Here is an 18,674-nt window from a genome sequence, read left to right on the forward strand (position 1 = left end):
TAATGTATGAGGACAGTACCGTATGGACTATTCAGCTCTAGCCATCAACACACATCTGCAGCCAAGTGAACAAATACACAGTGTTATCTTAGGTCCCAACGTGTTAAAATAATCAGTGACACAACACACATCTAGTACAGCATACAGAAAGATCTGGATGAAACAAAAAACAAACAAACCCAGAACATACTGCTGTAATTGAGAACAGACTATTAGTAGAAAAAATGCTGTTGGAGACGGCAAATGTGAAGAGCTGTGTCTAAAAACAGCAAAAACAACTGGCCCCACTACCTGAACTGCCATGCTTGCTAAGGCTGGCTGCTAGGACATGCTCAAGGTTGGCTTATTTTTGCTGTTATGGTGAAGGAAAAACAGAGAGGAAACAAATACTAAAACCTTCAGTCTGTGAGTAACTGATGAGTTGTGCTCAACAGGCTGAAGATTTTGAGTCTGGATGTTGTATGGTCATGATCCGAGTAAGTCTTTGACTGTGTGGTCCTCTGTTAAGATGTCACTGTGAAGTCAGTACTCTGAGCTAAACAAGTGGCACCTACAATTGTTTCCTCATACCACAGCATCACTCCGAGAGGCCTAGGCTATGACTTACCCAATGTGTTAATGGTGAAAGGCAAAGCTTGCTCACCATAAAGAAGACGTGGATGCCCACTTTCACATCTATCTAATAAAATATTGATGGTCTAGAAGGAGAACCAAGGAAGAAGCGGAACTATACTGGCAGGTGACATAAAAGCCTCAACATCCCCTACCCACCCTCTCTCTCACACAGTCAAGTAAAGTTAAGTTTAAGAGCATGAGAGCAGCAAAGAAAATTAGTGAAGTGTCACCAAATAGTGGCACTACACAGCACTGAAACAGGAGTGTGTTCAAGGAAGGACTTGCATACTATAAAACTGTGAAACTCTGAGACTGACAAGGTGGAAAACAACCTCCTATCTCAACACAGTATCATTGAATTGGTAATGCCCCCCAGTGATTGATGTATTTAATGTGATCCCTATTAAAATCCTAATGGTACTCCTCACCAATAAATAGATGTAACAAAAATGTTTTATTTTTGTCAGCTTGACACAAGCTGGAATTATCTGGGAAGAGAAACTTCAATTGAGAAGTCTCCATTATTCTTTCTTTAGGAAAGCCCATAGGGCTTTTCCTTGAGCAATGATTGGAGTAGGAGAGTCCTGATCACGAGTGATAGCACCCCCAGGTAGGTAGGTAGTCCTGAGTTATATTAGCCACGAGGTTGAGCAGGCTAGGAAGTAGCTTCACACTGTGGCCTCTGCTTCAGTTCCTGCCCTTTCTTCAGTGATAGTGTGACCTGAGGGTTGTGAGATAAACCCTTTCCTCCCCATGGTACTTTTGGTCATGGTGCTTTATCACAAACAGAAGCCAAAAAAAAAAAAAAAAAAAAAAAAAAAAAAAAGTTACCAGGTTCGTGGTATGTTGCTGTGACATATCTGAGCACATTTTAGGACTGTGGAAGGATCTTGGAATTCTGGGCTAGAAAAGCTACTGAGTAGTGAGCAGAGCTCCATGGGTTGTTGTGAGAGCTTAGAGGTAAGAATGGTAGGAGTAAACATACTAAAATCTGTACAGCTAAAGAAGCTAAGCAAGGAGGTCCCTGGGTAAGATGATCAATCCTCACTCAGAAAGACAAAACAAGATGGACATCGGAAGGAGAAAACAAGAAACAGGACAGGAGACTACCACAGAGGGCCTCTGAAAGACTCTACGCAGCAGGGTATCAAAGCAGATGCTGAGACTCATAACCAAACTTTGAGCAGAGTGCAGGGAATCTTATGAAAGAAGGGGGAGATAGTGGGACCTGGAGAGGACAGGAGCTCCACAAGGAGCGCAACAGAACCAAAAAATCTGGGCACAGGGGTCTTTTCTGAGACTGATAACTCCAACCAAGCCATTCATGGATATAACCTAGAACTCCTGCTCAGATGTAGCCCATGGCAGCTCAGTGTCCAAGTGGGTTCCCTAGTAAGAGAAACAGGGAATGTCTCTGACATGAACTCAGTGGCTGGCTCTTTGATCACCCCCCCCCAAGGGGGGAGCAGACTTGCCAGGCCACAGAGGACAATGCAGCCAGTCCTGATGAGACCTGGTAAGTTAGGGTCAGATGGAAGGTAGGAGGACCTCCCCATCAGTGGACTTGGAGAGGGGAATGGGAAATGAGGGAGACAGGGTGGGACTGAGAGGGAATGAGGGAGGGGGCTACAGCTGGGATACAAAGAATAGACTGTAATTAATATAAAAATAAAAAGAATGGTCGGAGTGGTGCAGATGATGGGGTCTTTGCTTGTTATGTTTCGGAGGAAAATCTGAATCAGCTGTCTAGCAGCTGGGGCTGAAGGGGCAGCTGTGACTAGCAAATGACCAGCCACACTAAATCTTTGCTGTAATAATTGATATCGGTCAGTCAGATATCGGGCTGAAGATTAAGAACAGGCCAGCATCAGAGGCAAAAATCTGGGAAGTGTTTTCTCAGGGTCAACCCACAGAAGCTGTGACCCAGAGGGGCCAGTGCTGTCATCATTAGTTGAACTTGGTGAAAGACATTTCGGATGTGAACTCTCAGCGGCTGCTCCGGCTACCTGCCACTGGCCACCTCCGCTCCATCATCATCATGGACTACCATTTTTCTGAAACTACATGAGAAATAGCCTTTCTTCCGTAAGTTGCCTTCGTTTTAACACAGCCAATAGAAAGGTAACCGTAGTTCACAATCAGACTTTAATATCTTTCTCTTAAATCTGAAGGAACAAGTAAAGCTCAGACTCTTGAACACTTGCAACATGAAATCATATGTTAATGAGGCACAGAACAGAATGGAGGGGACACATTCACATTAGCCAGATGTGGTGGTTAATGCCTTTACTCCCAACACTTGGGAGGCAGGGACAGCCTAGTCGACCAAGTGAGTTCCAGGCTAGCCAGGGATACACAGAGAAACCCTGTCTCAAAAAATAGAAAGTACATATAATTTAGTGACATGACAAAACTAAGAAATGTTAGGAGCTATAGTCTTGTATTTTTTTAACCCGTTATACCTTATTTACTTTTTCAAAACAATAGTAGTTTGAGCTTCGCACACTGCTTTTACCTATACTTCTCTGGAACACCGCCCAGGTTGTTTTTAAACTTTGGACCCTCTTGCTTCAGATGTTTGAGTGCTGAATTTACGGGTTTGAGTTTACAGGCATATGCAGTGCTTTTATTATATCAAATTACCACTGTCACAATAAACATATGAAATATGAATTCTTAGAAAGTTGACAGTAAAAGCCTTTTTTTTCTCCCACCTGCTCTTCAGGTGGGGTGTTTCCCTGCCTCAGGCTCCTGAGATGCTGGGACCATATCTGGCCCCTATAAAGCCACATTTCTGTTGACCTCAGGACTATACTGTACAGAGACTTTTATAATAGCTAACATTTATTGAATACTGAACATATTCCCAAAATTGCTTAAATAATGATTTGCATTGAAAGTGCAAACTATATTACATAGATTCCATTACCCTGTTTTAAGTATCAGACAAGTCAGTTTATGGAATTCTATCTGAAAGTCCTGAGACTGAAAACCAGGCATTCCAGCTAAAGAGCTCATATTGCTTTTAATTATGTGAAACTAGTAAGAACTCAACGAATTCAGGTTTCTGGAATCGTTTTGTTTTGTTTTTTAAACAATCATTCTGGTTCTCATTTGCTTTTGAAACGTATTTATGAACACCGGTAAGACATGAAAGCACTACGTAACAAAAGGCAATCAAGCAGTTAAAGTGCTGGTTGCTCTTCCTAGGTTCAATTCCCAGCACCCACACGGCAGCTCACAACTCTAACTTCAGTTGCAGGGGATCCAACACTCTCTATAGACATACATGCAGACAAAACATCAATGCACATAAAATAAATAAATGATAAAAGATCAATAGGAAGGAAAGAGATTGTGTCAAAGCACAGAATAATTCCACAGCATAATAACCATATATTAAGTTTGAAGAGCACCAAGTAAGTAAAATGGCCTGCGTTGGCAGACTCAGACACAAACACAACTTTTAAAAAAAATCCATCAACTCATTTGTTACACTTGTAGTATGTGCATAAAGATGTCATTGAAGGATTGAATAGAAACGTATGAAATCATTTGTTCATTTATTCATTAATGTCAAATTCGGTATTCTATACACTATGATATTTATTCCATTTTTCTTCTATTAGATTACATTATTTATAAAAATATCCAACTTATTTTTAGGAAGAAATTAAATATTTCTGAAAAAGAATCATTTTATTACTGCTCTCTAACAAGAACCCTGAAGAAACACTTTCCAATCAACTAGATACTTCAACACCTTTGCTCAGTGCCAGCGTCTAAAGCTCAAGTTTACATGGTTCTGTACCACAGAACACTGCTTCACCCTGTTACATAGGATACAAACATTTTTGTAAGAAACATGTTTTTCTTTGTTACAGAACAATTTTTTTACCCTTCCCAGCAATCACGGAAATATATTAAAAATGTAACCTTCAAAAGGCACACACACTTACACTTTCAATTCTTTATTGTCTTAAAATTGTACAGGTCCTTTACAATACAGAATTTTGTTATTTAAATGACCTCTAAATGTTAATGTACAATGAATATCTTTTTTTGAAACTCAACCATGAAATGCGAGTTCATCAATATGATTCTTTGAAACAGTCCTAAGATGCCGAGAAGTCTGAGTCCTGCACTTGAAAACAGCAGTGGTGCAGACTCTTCTTTCCTGGAAAGCCCAGATGACCTGTGTGAAAAGTGCTTTAGAAGATTGCTCGTTATTTATGGCTGATCTTAATTAAAGTCAGTCAGATTACACTTTTTTTTTTTTTTAAACAGTAAAGGGCATTTTAAAAAAATGAAAGATTTTGCTTTAGCAGTCTTCTGAGGCAAACTCAAAATTACGATTATCTGCATGCAATAATAACACTCCTCTTTAAATAGTTTGGAAGGATTTATACATTTTATAAAGAAAGTGTTCAGAGTGCAAGGACTCTGAGTTCACAGGAGGACAAATGCTGGTAACAACACTGGTATCTATTCAGCTAATGTTTATTAACAGGCAATTAATGAGGCTAGTCACAAGCCATAGTGCAGGATCCGCCCTTGGAGAACATCTAGTTTGGTCCGCATTTCTAGTTATTTGAGTGGAAACAAAATAAAACCATTTCAATTCAGTCAAGATTTTTAATAAATTTATTGTTCCTAAGATGTAGCCACTTAAAAGGTAAGTGCAGTTCACCAATGAAGTAATATCACCATGTTGACTTTTGTAAAAAAGGATGGCCAGTTGTTTTTGGAGTGATTTATGAGCACTGGAGGACAAATCAAAAACGGTATCATATGAAGATATTTCTTTTGTGGCTATACTTTCTTATTCCATGACACAGCTTTCACTCTGTAAAACTTTGTCCCCAAAGGAACTTTAAATCTGTTTTGTGCCTAAAAAGGAAAGAAAAAAAGGGAATCAACTAAATGAGTCAAATTATACAAGTATCCTTCTACCATACTGCTTACAGCTTGAGTATTGGGGAAGGCATGAAGTAGAGTCTTTATATCAAACTAGAAAAGATGATCTTGACCAAGGAAGAATATGTATATGTGGGGAGCGGGGTGGAAGAGTGTTGTAGCTACCCCCTTCCCTCTACCCCTTTCTTATTACCCCGGATGCCCTGGAACTCACTATGCAGACTAGATTGCCTTCAAACTTCCTTCCCCTGCCCTGAAAAGGCTAGAATGATAGGTGCATATATTCATAGTTCAGGATGGCTTGAAACTATTGATCCTTGGCTTCTCAAGTGCTTTGCTTAAAGGTGTACTACAATCCTGGCTTATCAGTTTCCTCTTAGCCTCCAAATGAAAGACTTGAGAGCATCTTTCATCAGTGAGGTGCCACATGAAGATGAGTACAGACCAGCTCTACATGGAGTTCATTGCTGCAAGCAGTTGCGCAGTATGTTTTCAACCTGAGTGACACTAGCTACTCTCCTTGGTAGGCGAATGGACTGCTGGCAATCTACCTCTTAAATCTAAGGTAATAGCTCTAAGTGAGCAAAAATCTCAAAATACTAGTAACCATTTCCATAATAAAATTCCTAGGTTTACTATTACAGGGTACAGTTCTTACCTTTTTGGCTTGACAGTATTCCTTTTCCATTACTTTTCCAAGGACCCAGGGTCTTCTAGATGCACCTGAAGCTAATGAACAAATTGTTAATTTATTTTTCAAAGTCCATTCATGAAAAAAATAAAAAAATAAAATAAAATGAAGAAACCAAAACTTCAGAATCAAAACAGTATACAACTGAAACAAATTTTTTTACTGAAGAAAAAAAAATTTGGTGCTTTCCAACATATAAGTATGTATGCTTTTTAAAATACTAGTCAAGAAATGCTAGCAATCTAAGTAGGAGTCATGAACTAATAACTAACTTGACACTGCCACCTACTGAATGAACAATGATGATGACCTGTTTCTCAAAGTGGTAAAACACACTTCTAGGGTCTAAATAAACCAGATTTCTGAGTGGCAGCCCTTCAGTGTGGGTTGGAACCTGCAACCACAGTGCCTAGCACAGCAATGTTAAAAGGACTGGGACTCAATAAGCAATTAATAATAGCAAAAAACAAATTTAAGTCTAGAAGTGGACTTCCTGTAAAGAGAGACCTAGAACAGTAGAGAAGTGGAGAGTACAAGAACACTGATGAACACTAAAATTCATTATAATAGTAGTGTACATTTTTGGATTTACATGTTTATAAATACACATAGGAAATAACTCAAATAAGGCAAAATGTTATTCTTTATAGTTTATGAAGAATCATTTCATCTAAAAATGTAAAGAGCTGGGATATAACTTAGAGACAAGGCATTATGTTTGATCCTCAGAGTGTGAAAAACAAAATCCCACTAGTAAAGTTTAAACAAGTGAAACAAGAGCAAGGTCAGAAGGAAAGGAAATGAAGCCAGCACTGGGGAGGTACAAAGAGATGGATCAGGAGTTCAAGATCAACCTTAGATTCAGAATAGTTTGAGACCAGTCTGGGATATATAAGACTTTGTGTCAAAAAGCCAAAAATGAGCAGTAAGAAAACTGTTACCTCTCTCATAAATTCCAAGAGGAAAACAAAGTAAGCTGTGTGCTTGTCTTCCCGCTGCTCATGGCTACGTAACTGCTGTCCCACAGACATTTGGGACTACTCATCTACCACAAGGTAGGAGGGAGTAGTCAGTGACACTGCCCAAGAAACACGTCAGTTCCTGTGGGAAAGCTGATTTCCTTTTTCCCTTTGTTTTAAACAGGGTTGCTCTGGGTAACCCTGGCTATCCTGAACATGCTCTGGCCTAGAACTCAGAGATCTGCCTACATCTGTTGAGACCAAATGCTGGGATTAAAGGCATACTCCACAATGCTTGCCTTGGTAAACTGATTTCTAAGCAGTTCTATTTAGTCTAAGAATTCCAGAATAGCTATTCTCTTCTCTGTGCACTCTTTAATGATCTAACAAATAATGGGCATTGTTACTGGCATGTTTAACAAAGTTCATTGTTTCTACAAAACAAAACCCCCCAAAAACAATGATGATGATGAGATGACAAATCAATGAATACAATGAAAAACAAGGTAGGAAAACAAATCATAAATAGTATAGGAAAGACACAACTACTTATTTCACCAATACTGGAAATATATCTGAGCAAATAAGCATATACTAATTGTAAACAGAATGAACATGAGAATTCTGACAGTAATATTGCAATTACTAGAGGATATCATGTTTGAATATTTATGCAGTCTGACCTACAGTTGATCTATTATAAAACACTATATTCAAAATTAGAATTATCAATTAAGTAAATAAAAATTATGTAGCTATTGTAGATTTCATTAAAAAAATTAAGCAGATTTCCCTAATGACTTAATTTGTGTATATATAATACACATATAAGGGAGTAAATGTGTTTTTTAAGCTTTGTATCTTAGAACTGTATGTGGCACTTACCTCCTTCCCCTGGTTTGAGATCCAGGGCAGGAAGAGATTCTGAATGCAGGAAATACAAAGTAGGACTGACAGTGAACAACACATAGTTGTCATGCCGCTCATCTAGGATGATGAGGACCAAATCTCCCACCTGAAAACTAAGGAGAGGTAGGTTATTGTCCTAGAGAGACATCACACATGCCATACAAACGAGAGCATCCTGCTGGTGCTGGTCTGTGGGTTCTGTACCGCTGGATTCAACCAATGATTCAGGCCTAACTGCTAGGAAAAGGAAGCCTGTTTCTGCACTGAGATGTTCACAGAAGTATCCTTTGTCAATATGCCATGTGATAATATACCAGGATATATTTGCAATGTATTTAAGTGTTGTAAGCAACGTAGAGATGAACTAACGTAGATGGGATGTGCACAGGTCATACACAAATACTGCACGATTAAAAGGGACTCAAGGAGACTGGGACTCGAGCTATCTCACTGGGTAGAGGAACCTGCTGACAGACCTGTACATTTGAGTTCCATCTTGGGAACCCAGTGGTGGGGATAAATCTACTGTAGACGGTCCCCTGACCTTCACACATATTCTGTGATGCATACCCACTGAAGTGGCTTGCTGGTCCCTGCAAGTCTCTTTCATTCAACATATAGTATGTTGAAAGCATACTACACTGCCAGCATCTTTTAGAGGCTAAAAATTTCCTTAATGAATATGACATTATCTAATTAAAAACAAACAAACAAAAAAAAAAACCCAAAAAACACTTGCATGGGGTAGAAAAAATACCTAGTCACAGGATAAATTTTCCCCCAATCTTTCATTTTATGCTAAGAAACATCCCTGGAATTTGAGTTCTTAAATGTGACACTCTTCATTTCAAAAGAAAAAGCAACTGAACTAAATCCATGTGCTTAATCAGGCCTCAGAAAGCCACAGTACAGATCTTAAGGAGCAGATGAAGAAACAGTTATAATTGCTTTCATGCACACTTAAATATTATCTACCTCTCAAAATGTGCTCAAAATATTAACAGGTTCTGAAGATCAGCCTCAGATTTTAGTTACCAGGGTAATTTTATGTGCTATGTCCTCTACATGACAAAGTCAGCTATGGAGCAAAAGTTTTCGCCCTTCCCTTTTTTGAGACAGGGACTTGCAATTGTGTCTTGCCTTTACTTTTTCAGCAGTGAGACTACAGGTGGATGCCATGAGCACAGTCTCTGAAGAGTTTTAAATATGCTACTATGATAGGTAAGTATCGTTCTGACTCAACACCAAAAGCTAATATATTGAAAGGAGGTAAAAGGTCTGTTGAGGCACTTATGTTAAGATCTAATTTCTTTAAAGACCAGTGATTTGATGCATAGCTAGTTAAGCAGAGAGCCATCATGTTACTTCGTCACCTAGAGAAGATAAAGCTGGGACACTAGGGCCAGAACAGCAGGTATTTGAGAATCTTAAAAAACCCGACGCAAATTTAAAAAAACCTCAAACTAATGAACAACAACAACAAAAAATTTACTATAAATAAGATAAGGGTCTTCACAAATATTTAATCCAGAAGCCGGATACTGTGATTCACCCCCTTTAATCCTAACATTCGAGGCAGCAAGGCAAGAAGATGGTGTGCTCCAGACCGGGCTAGATAGTGAGGTTCTTGTCTTAAGAAAAGCAAGTAAGTATATAAAGTTCAGTAATTCCTGCTCGGCAGGCCAGGGTTCATGAGTTTTTATGATTGCTTTTCTTTATTACTCCAAAGCTGCTGCCAAATAACCCAGGTGAGAAACAATTGCTTTTATGTGTTAATTTGGTCTAGGAAAGCTAAATGTTAAAACTGTTCAACAGACGAAAATTTCAAAGTATTCTCTGAATTTATAGCACATAAAATAAACAGAAAACAGAGGAAAGCATAGCAACCTAAATATCAAGATCTTCTACTTTGAAATGAGGACTAAGAAGATATAGATGTTTTCAGAATGGACAGCAGCTGAAATGTTAGCTAGCATCAAGAACAGCTTCAAAGGTTTTTGTGTGAATGGCGGGACTCTAATGGAATGACTCAGAACACAGTCTGCAAGGATACCTGTGGAAAACCCCGCTTTCCGATGAGCTTTTATCCTACCATTATGCACATGGCACTGGCTCACTGAGCATGAAGCTAATGATCACTGTGACAAGACATTTTCATTAATTAACAATTTGAGTCAAAACCCACAAAACAAAAATGAGATACTTTTAATAAAAATAAGATACTTACTCTCTAATGGCTATTTTTTCAGAATGCCTTGGAGATACTGAGGACAAGCTCTGAGACATCTGGGACAAAACAAACGAACAAACAAAAGAAAAACAAAAACAAAAAAAACAAATGAGCTGCACATATTTAAAGATCTGTGTTCACCAGAAAGGTCTGGTGTTCCACACGTTTTAATCTATGTTCAAGCTGAAAAGCCCTCATTTATGTTAATATTTATGTTCATTAACTTAGCGCTGAAATCTAAATTTTGTGCACTAAGTTTCATACACTCCATTCCAAACACTATCTGGTACAAAGGTAGAGAACTGGTAACACAAGTATCTGACTAGGACGGCCTAACTAACAGCTTTCAGAGACTTGATAGAATTAACCAGAAAATAACATATTCTATAAGTTAAGTTAAAACTGATCGGCTATTTCTCACACATGTTCAATTTTATTCACGTTTTAAAAGCTCACTCTACAAGAAAGGATCTAGGTTTAGAGAACAGCATGTAAGTACGTCTGTGTGAGGACAGTGAATGTGTGGCCACTAGGTCTAGTAGCACGTGCTAGGTCTTTGGGCCATGTGGAAGCACTTCTACGTCTCTGGTGACTGCTTTTGTAGGTGCTAGAACAAAGCAGTTTAAAATTAATCCTTGAACTCAACTGCCTTATATAAAAGCACAACAACAAAGTACTACTAAAAATTTCGGCCAAATAGGGCTTATAAATTCCTTTGGGACACCACATTAAAAAATGTGTTTGGTGACATCATCTGATGTCACAGGCACTCTTCTTTAAAACCTTCATTAGTAGTGCTGTCAGTATAGAACATCTAATTTTTGTTGTTCATGTGAAGACAAAAGAAAAAAGCAGAGGCTGGCAATGGTGGCACATATCCAGCTGCAACCACCACAGTCTGGAGGTAGGAGTATACACTCCATGCCAACTACAGAGAGATCCTGTCTCAAAAACAAAAGAGAGGAGATGCTTCATTGCTAATTATATTTAATGGTTTGTTTCTATGTTTGATTTTGAGACGGGGTCTCTCTATGTAGACCCACTATCCTGGAACTCTCTAGATAAACCAGGCTGACGCTGAACTCTATCTGCCTCTGCCTCACGAGTGCTGGATTAATAGGTGGGTTAACTATTAAAATAATCAATTGCAGGGGCCAGTGAAATGGCTCAGTGGGTAAAAGTGCTTGTTGCATAAGCCCTGATAACCCAATAAGTACAATTCTTAGAACCATGGTGGAAGGAGAGAACTTTGAAAAGTTGACTTTTTACCTCCAAATATGTACTGTGATATGTAGGTATCTGCATTAAAAGTATTTTAATTTAAAAAAGAAAAAGCACTAAATATAAGCCTGAAATTACTTGTTTCCTTTAAAATATTCAATTATTTTAGGTGCTAAGAATACAATTGAATTAGGAAGAAATTATGTAATTGCTGTATTAAAACATGACTAAAGTGGGTTTACTGGAGGAATGTCCAAGTCAGGACATAGCCAGGTATCTTTACTTACAAGATTCATCAGAGTAAATGTCAATGTTCAACAGGTTACAAAACGCTCCTAACTCATGAGTTAAACACACAAAAGATTACAAGTACAAATATGGAATCAGAAGAAATAGCAGTTTTCTTAATAATAAATACTATATTTTCATTTTTTTCTAAATATCATAGTAAGGTAGTCGGTCTACTTGGCTAAATTCTCACCAGGATATATTTATTTTCAAGTCAAGAAGGACAGAACAGAGCCTAGGGAGATAGCTTAGTGGTTAAGAGTACTTGCTGTTCTTACAGAGGATTTGAGTTCAGTCCCAGCAGTTCAGTCCCACATGATGGGTCACAACTATCCGTATGCACTCACAAGGTGCATGCACACACTCTTGCACCCACGCTCGCGCGCGCGCGCACACACACACACACCAGGCAAGACATTCATGAACATAGAGCAAATACATCTAGAAAAAAGGGGGGGAGGGTGATTCTACAATCAACCAAAATAGCAACTCTAACCTGACTCCATCCCTTGAGAGCCAGTGATGACCAATGTACAAAATGGCTTAACAAACACTAGTATAAATAAATCACACAAATTCTGGGCTCACAAGATGACATAACAGGTTAAAGGCACTTGCCACCAAGCCTGATGACCTGATTTCAATTCCCAGGCCCATGTGGTAGGTAGCAAAAACATTAGTTTGGGTAGTTGTCCTACAGTTTTCATACTGGCACCATGGGTGGCACACATGCTCCCTTCTCTGCTTGAAAGTACAAAAAAAATTAGAAAACCGTATCCTTCAAGTACATGATGTCTATACCAAAATACTAATAATTTTTTTTTTAAAAAAAGAAACAATGAGAAAACGCTTACCAGTCTCTGATTTAACCGCTTGTTTTCTTCTTCTTTCAACTGCAGTGTCTACAGGTACAAAACAGACGTCCGGTTTATCCTTCAATGATTAGTGAGGTTCTTATATTCAAACTGTGCATATGTCAGGAACATCTATTCTAAGTATTCTGATGACTAACCACTTTAATGAGAAGAACTTAGGACACTAAGACTTGCTTCCTTAAGTTTTCAAATTTTGTCATTATCTGTGTAATTTATTAATACACGATAAATACCTGCAATTATCCCCCCAAACTTGCTAGTTCAGAGGTGGAACCTACATTTGCAATGTATGGCTATATCTTGTGAGTCTAAGAAGCTTAGTCACAAAACAAGAACAAAATGGCTAATACATTTGAGCAAATCTAGACACATGGATTATTGTCACACCCAGATCTAAGCTTATACAGAAAAGAGACACTGGTAAAAGTTCTTCATGATCCAAAGAATCAAACTAGTTATATTGAGGGTTCATTCTGTTTTCAAAGTACTTTTGACTCATAAAAAAATTGTCTTTTTTTTTTTTTTAATTTTGGTGTGTTTGTGTGGTCTGTGTGTTTATTTCTGTGGTATATGTGTGTGTATACAATTTTGCACACAACTGGAAGGAAGCCCCATACTGCCAACTTTGTCTTGCTCATTTCATTTAATATTCATTAAAAACTTCAATCTTCATTACTTCTTATGTTCTTGTTTATCTCAAAAAATTTACTCTTGCTTTAAAATAAATGTATTGAAATTCTTATTGATATTAGGCTGTTGCTTTCTGAGCTGTTATTAAGTAAAGCCATTATTTTGTATACTTATTTTATAAAATGTATCCTTTCTGCCTTCTATAGATGTCAATCACTATAGATGTTACATAGTGAGACCTGATCCTACAACTTCTCAGCCACTAGGAGCACAAGCAACAGGACTTTTCAAAAACCAACAATTAACACTAATCATAGAAAGTCTTAAATATTTTTCAGGTCATCGCATTAAATACTTCACAAACAGTCCACTCACCCGCTCCAGAAGCATGATCCTCTGCTTCTCTTCAGATAGCATATTTTCTCTAAAAGTCAGAGAATGGCTGTTTTTAAAGTTCAAGCACTTTCATAGAATGTACACTCTGAATTCTACATTTATCAACAAGATTTTAGAAGCTTAGCCAGGCATAGTAGTGCATGCCTTTAATCTCAGCAGCACTTGGGAGACGAAAGCAGGCAGATCTTGGTGAGTTCAAGGCCAGCCTGGTCTACATAGACTACATAGAAAGAACCAGTCTCAAACAAACAAACAAAAAACCCTTAGAGGCTTAAAATTAATTCAGATAACTTTAGTAAAGTAAGAGCTTATAAGTTTGTACTAAATTTTCAAAAGTAGCCCATACACACACACACACACACACACACACACACACACACACACGGGATACTGATAGTCTATATTCAGACTTAGACACTTCACAAAATTAAAACTTTGCATATTTATCTAGATAATTTCTTCAAAATTCATACTTTCCCAGATATTAAACACTCTTTTTTCTATCTGAATTCATTTTGAAAGAAATGTATATGAAGTTACATAGCTCTCTCCAAATATTTTATTGATTACAATTGGCTTTAGATCCTTTTCTTTACTTCAGAATAGTCCAATGTCTACTTGAACATCAGTATCTATACATCTAAATAAAGGTGTGTTAAATTTTCCAACACGGGTCTTTCCAGAGCCTCATACTCCAACCAAGTACCATGCATGGACATAACCTAGAACTCCTGCACAGATGTAGCCCATGGCAGTTCAGTGTCCAAGTGGGTTACATAGTAATGGGAAGAAGGACTGCCTCTGACATAATCTGATTGGCCTGCTCTTTGATCTCCTCCCTCTGAGGGGGGAGCAGCCTTACCAGGCCACAGAAGATGAAAGTGCAACCACTCCTGATGAGATCTGATAGACCAAGATCAGAAGGAAAGAGAGGAGGACCTCCCCTATCAGTGGACTTGGGGAGGGGCATGTATGAAGAAGGGGGTGGGAGGGTGGGACCGGGAGGGGAGAAGGGAGGGGCTTATGGGGGGATACAAAGTGAATAAAGTGTAATTAATTTAAAAAAAGAATAGTAAAAATAAATAAATAAATAAATAATTATTTCCCTATTGTAGAAAGTCATATTTTGTTAATAACAAAAGTGGGAAAAACTGTCAAATTTTATTTATTTTTTTATTTTTGGTGTGCATGTGTGGTCTATGCATACCACATACTTGAATGGATGTGTGCACATGTGAAAAGCAGAGGTCAACACCTAGAGTCTTCATTGAAGCTGCTTACTACCTTTTTTGAGCTCCTTAATTTTGCTAGAATAACTGGCCAATGAGCTCTGAGCATCTGCCTGCCTCTCCACTCACACCACCATAAGGCTGGGGTGATAGATGCATGCTCTCAGTGTGGCGAAACCCGCCGGCAGAGCAAGGAACAGTTCTGGAGTAGGGAATGAGGACTGAAAGAAAAATTGATAAACCAACACACTACACATGGGATCTTTCTGAGAGGGCTTTAGGAGAAAGCAGCCACCTTGCTTCATTCCAGTAATCCCTTTTTTAAGTCAGAGCAAAAGCATCTCAGTACAATGAATGAATTCATAGGGAAGTCAAAACTTCTTTAACTTCACCACCTGTCTATGTGATCCTTACACAAACAAAAGGTGCGACCTTGACAAGACATCCCACCTTCTGTCTCAAACAAAAGGAGATAAACTTGGCAGCTTGTCACTGACTCCAGTGAAGGCCAGGGCGAAAACATGTCTTTCCACTGGGATCAAAGCAGCCTGGCAGACCAGCGGCTCCCCACACATGTGTGTGGCCTTACACTGAGGTTTCTATATTGTTTTGCCTTAACTGCCTCTCCTGTGCACAGAAGACAGCTGGATTTATTTCTCCCTGGAGGTTATGTTTCTGCTCTGCATTAATTTCTATCATTTATGACTTCTAATACCACATTCTCTTAGGCTGAGAACAATTAGTGAATTTTCTAATTTAATGGAATAGCTCCACAACCTTTTTCATTTATCTATCTGTCTGTCTGTCTGTCTGTCTGTCTGTTTTTGAGGTGGCCTCAGCTTTATTGTTCAGGCAGGGTTTGAACTTACTCTGTAGCCCAAGCAGAGCTTTAACTTGTGATCCTCCTGCCTTGCTTAGGATCCTTCAAAGCTGAGATTACAGGCCTGTCACACCAGGCTCAGGCTCAGTGTGGCACTGATGAATTTAAAAACCTCTGATGAATTCAATGGAAGATAGACCTACTTACTGGACAGACATGGTGCTTGTCTCCATTGCTGAATCCACTCTTCCTTCATCTACTGTCTCCATGGCTGATCTTTCTGTCTCACCTGAGAGCTCAGGCGCACAAGCTCCATAAAACTCTGGAGCTGCAGCCATAGGTACTGAGGGAATGAAACTGCTCGTGCGCAGTTTACTCACTTCTTCTTCAAGCTTTTTCTTCTCTTCAAGCAAACGAGCTCTATCCTCAGACAGTGACTCTATCAAATCTAAGACCCCAAATTCAAAACAGGATTACTTACTGAAAATATGGCACAAATATTTTTAAAATCATATTCTAAGACAACACTAACCTTTATCCCTCTCTTGTTGCTGCATTGTACTTTTTAACTTATCACTAAGATCATTTATTATATTTTCTTTCTTCATTTTCTCCCTTGTTAAGACTGTGTTGAAATTGGTCTGAAACAACAGTAAAAGTCAATTATCTGCAAATACTTAGCAGGCAATGCAATGAAAATAAGGTTGCAATAAGTACTCTTTTCTGAGGTACATTTATGGAGTCACGTGACTGTGCAAAAATGGCATGTGTTCTAGTTACAGGTTATATTTTCATGGCTTGAACTTACTATCTTGAAAACAAATTTTATTTTCTCATTGTTGCCTGTATTGTTAGAAGAAAGGCATGAGCAAAGCTTGAGTTTTAGGGAAAGAAGTAAAATAATTAACAATATAAGAATGCTGTTGTATACTTGGCTTTTTCTTTAGGTAATTTTCCTTCCTCTGAAATTTTTCATCTTTGGCTAGCTCTTGATTACCACAGTGGTATGTGATTCTGTTTCTCCCTTATTTATTTGAGCATTTACAATGGCCTCTGAACTTCTATAGTGACTAGACTTATTACTCTCAGCTTTTACCAACTCCCATTGCATGAAGTTCACATGTCCAATTGCCTAGAGGGATCTTGTAAGACAGTTGGCAATTTTAGTTGCAGTTTCATTTACAAAGGATATTAAGCTTGTTAAACATTTCATGTCATTTATAGCATTTCATTAAATATAGCAAAACATTAAAACATAACAAATACATACATGAGAAAATGATCTAACCTGATTCTTTTATCTGCTTAGTACTTTTCCAAAACCTTTTAGAAATCCATGAATAGCAGAGAGATTTAACAGAAAAATTATTTGAAAGTTTCAGACAGAAATCTAACAATAAACAACAAACTAAAACATAGTTTCTGGCTAGTAAGCACACTGATAGAACCCTCAGGGAATGCAGCTTAGTACTATATTATTTCTTGTTATATATATAAAAGCAAATTAACCATTATTTATTTTCATGACTTTTGCTATTTCTGTAATATGAAATGGATTAAGATGATAGCCAGGAGTGGTGGCGCACGCCTGTAGTTCCTGCTCTTGGGAGGCAAAGGCAGGTGAATCACTGTGAGTTTGAGGTGAGCCTGGTCTACAAATGTAAGTCTGGAACAGCCAAGGCTACAACCCAAAATGAAGTCATCTTCCTAGTAGTTTTTCTTTTTTTTAAATAAAGTTTTAAACTTTGGAAAACTTGAATAATTAATAATGATTAATTTGTATAAGTTGTTAGTTTCAGACTTTTTAATTCAATCAGTTAATTTAGCCCCTAATTCATTACAGAAATCTGAAATTGACTATGTTTTCGTAAAAGAGCACAGTGAAAATACTGCAGAGGAAGAGCCCCAATTTTATGTGAAAGGAGTTGTACAAAATAAGCTATAAGGTCATACTTTCAAAAGCAGATTCCGTGTCTACATGAGTTGATAATTCTTACATAAACTGCTAGGTACATTCATGTGACAAATTATTGTTACATTTTCTTTTTTAAGTAAATGCTTTTATCATGAAAAAGGTCAAGCAAACATTAAGAAGGTCATGTAATGGAAACACAAATAACATACATGAGCACCCTCAGCTGTACCGAGAACTAGCTCGGCTAACTTCTATCCAGCATTCTAAGATCTCAAACACACCTGCTGTTCAGCAATCAAAGATGTTCGGACATTTTGCATTTCTTCATTCTTTCTTTTTTCTTGTTCTTCAAGTTGTTCCAGAAACTTAGCTTTTTCTTCCTGAAGCTTCTCTTGAAGTTCAGCAACTAAGCTTAAAGACTCTTCTCTGGCTGATTCAAAAGTGGAACTTAAAATTGAAAAGAGACTTTTAAGAAACAATTACATATATAATCACAATATATCAAATATCATAGGTTATTATTAATCTCCCAGAAACCCAACATAATGAGAAACATTATTTCTGTGTGAACCCCATCTTTCTGGCTAAAAAAGTAAACTAGGAAAGCTGTGGTATCTGAAGCAACATGGCTAATGACAGCAATGAACATGGTATAAACAGGGCTTCCACTAGCACCTAGGAAACCAATGTATTTCTTGTGTACTCCAAGATTCAGCTTTTCTAGCCCTATAAACTGAAAAGGAACCAAAAGCCTGGTGACTTCTGAGAAGGAAAATTTTACTTTCCATAAAATAGATTCTGGCTCATGAATACCTAATAAATAAATATATGAAGTTAAAACAGAATTCTTCACATAAAGAAAATCTGTATTTCTTCACTGATTCATTTTAGTCAAAACTTGTTACTCTTTAGCAAGGCAGCAGAGATGAAAATGGCCAAGTGAGGCAAAAACAGCCCCAGGTGAATGATTAAACTCTGG

General features: G+C 37.9%; 1 protein-coding gene across 1 annotated transcript in view; it reads right to left on the reverse strand.

Annotated features, from left to right (window-relative positions):
- Positions 1 to 4,203: 4,203 nt before the first annotated feature.
- The window catches only part of Rb1cc1 (RB1 inducible coiled-coil 1), a 69,387-nt gene continuing 54,916 nt past the window's right edge, over positions 4,204 to 18,674 (reverse strand). The window contains exons 16-24 of the mRNA XM_055603195.1: positions 17,977 to 18,142; positions 16,313 to 16,421; positions 15,988 to 16,228; positions 13,711 to 13,759; positions 12,685 to 12,732; positions 10,319 to 10,377; positions 8,068 to 8,204; positions 6,191 to 6,261; positions 4,204 to 5,505 (exon numbers count right to left, since the gene is read on the reverse strand). Coding sequence (XP_055459170.1) covers positions 5,428 to 5,505; positions 6,191 to 6,261; positions 8,068 to 8,204; positions 10,319 to 10,377; positions 12,685 to 12,732; positions 13,711 to 13,759; positions 15,988 to 16,228; positions 16,313 to 16,421; positions 17,977 to 18,142 — 958 coding nt within the window. The 3' untranslated portion in view covers positions 4,204 to 5,427. The remainder of the gene's footprint in view (positions 5,506 to 6,190; positions 6,262 to 8,067; positions 8,205 to 10,318; positions 10,378 to 12,684; positions 12,733 to 13,710; positions 13,760 to 15,987; positions 16,229 to 16,312; positions 16,422 to 17,976; positions 18,143 to 18,674) is intronic.

The sequence above is a fragment of the Psammomys obesus genome, unplaced genomic scaffold (assembly GCF_907164565.1).
Source record: "Psammomys obesus unplaced genomic scaffold, mPsaObe1.curated_primary_1811, whole genome shotgun sequence".
In the NCBI taxonomy this organism is placed as follows: Eukaryota; Metazoa; Chordata; class Mammalia; order Rodentia; family Muridae; genus Psammomys; species Psammomys obesus.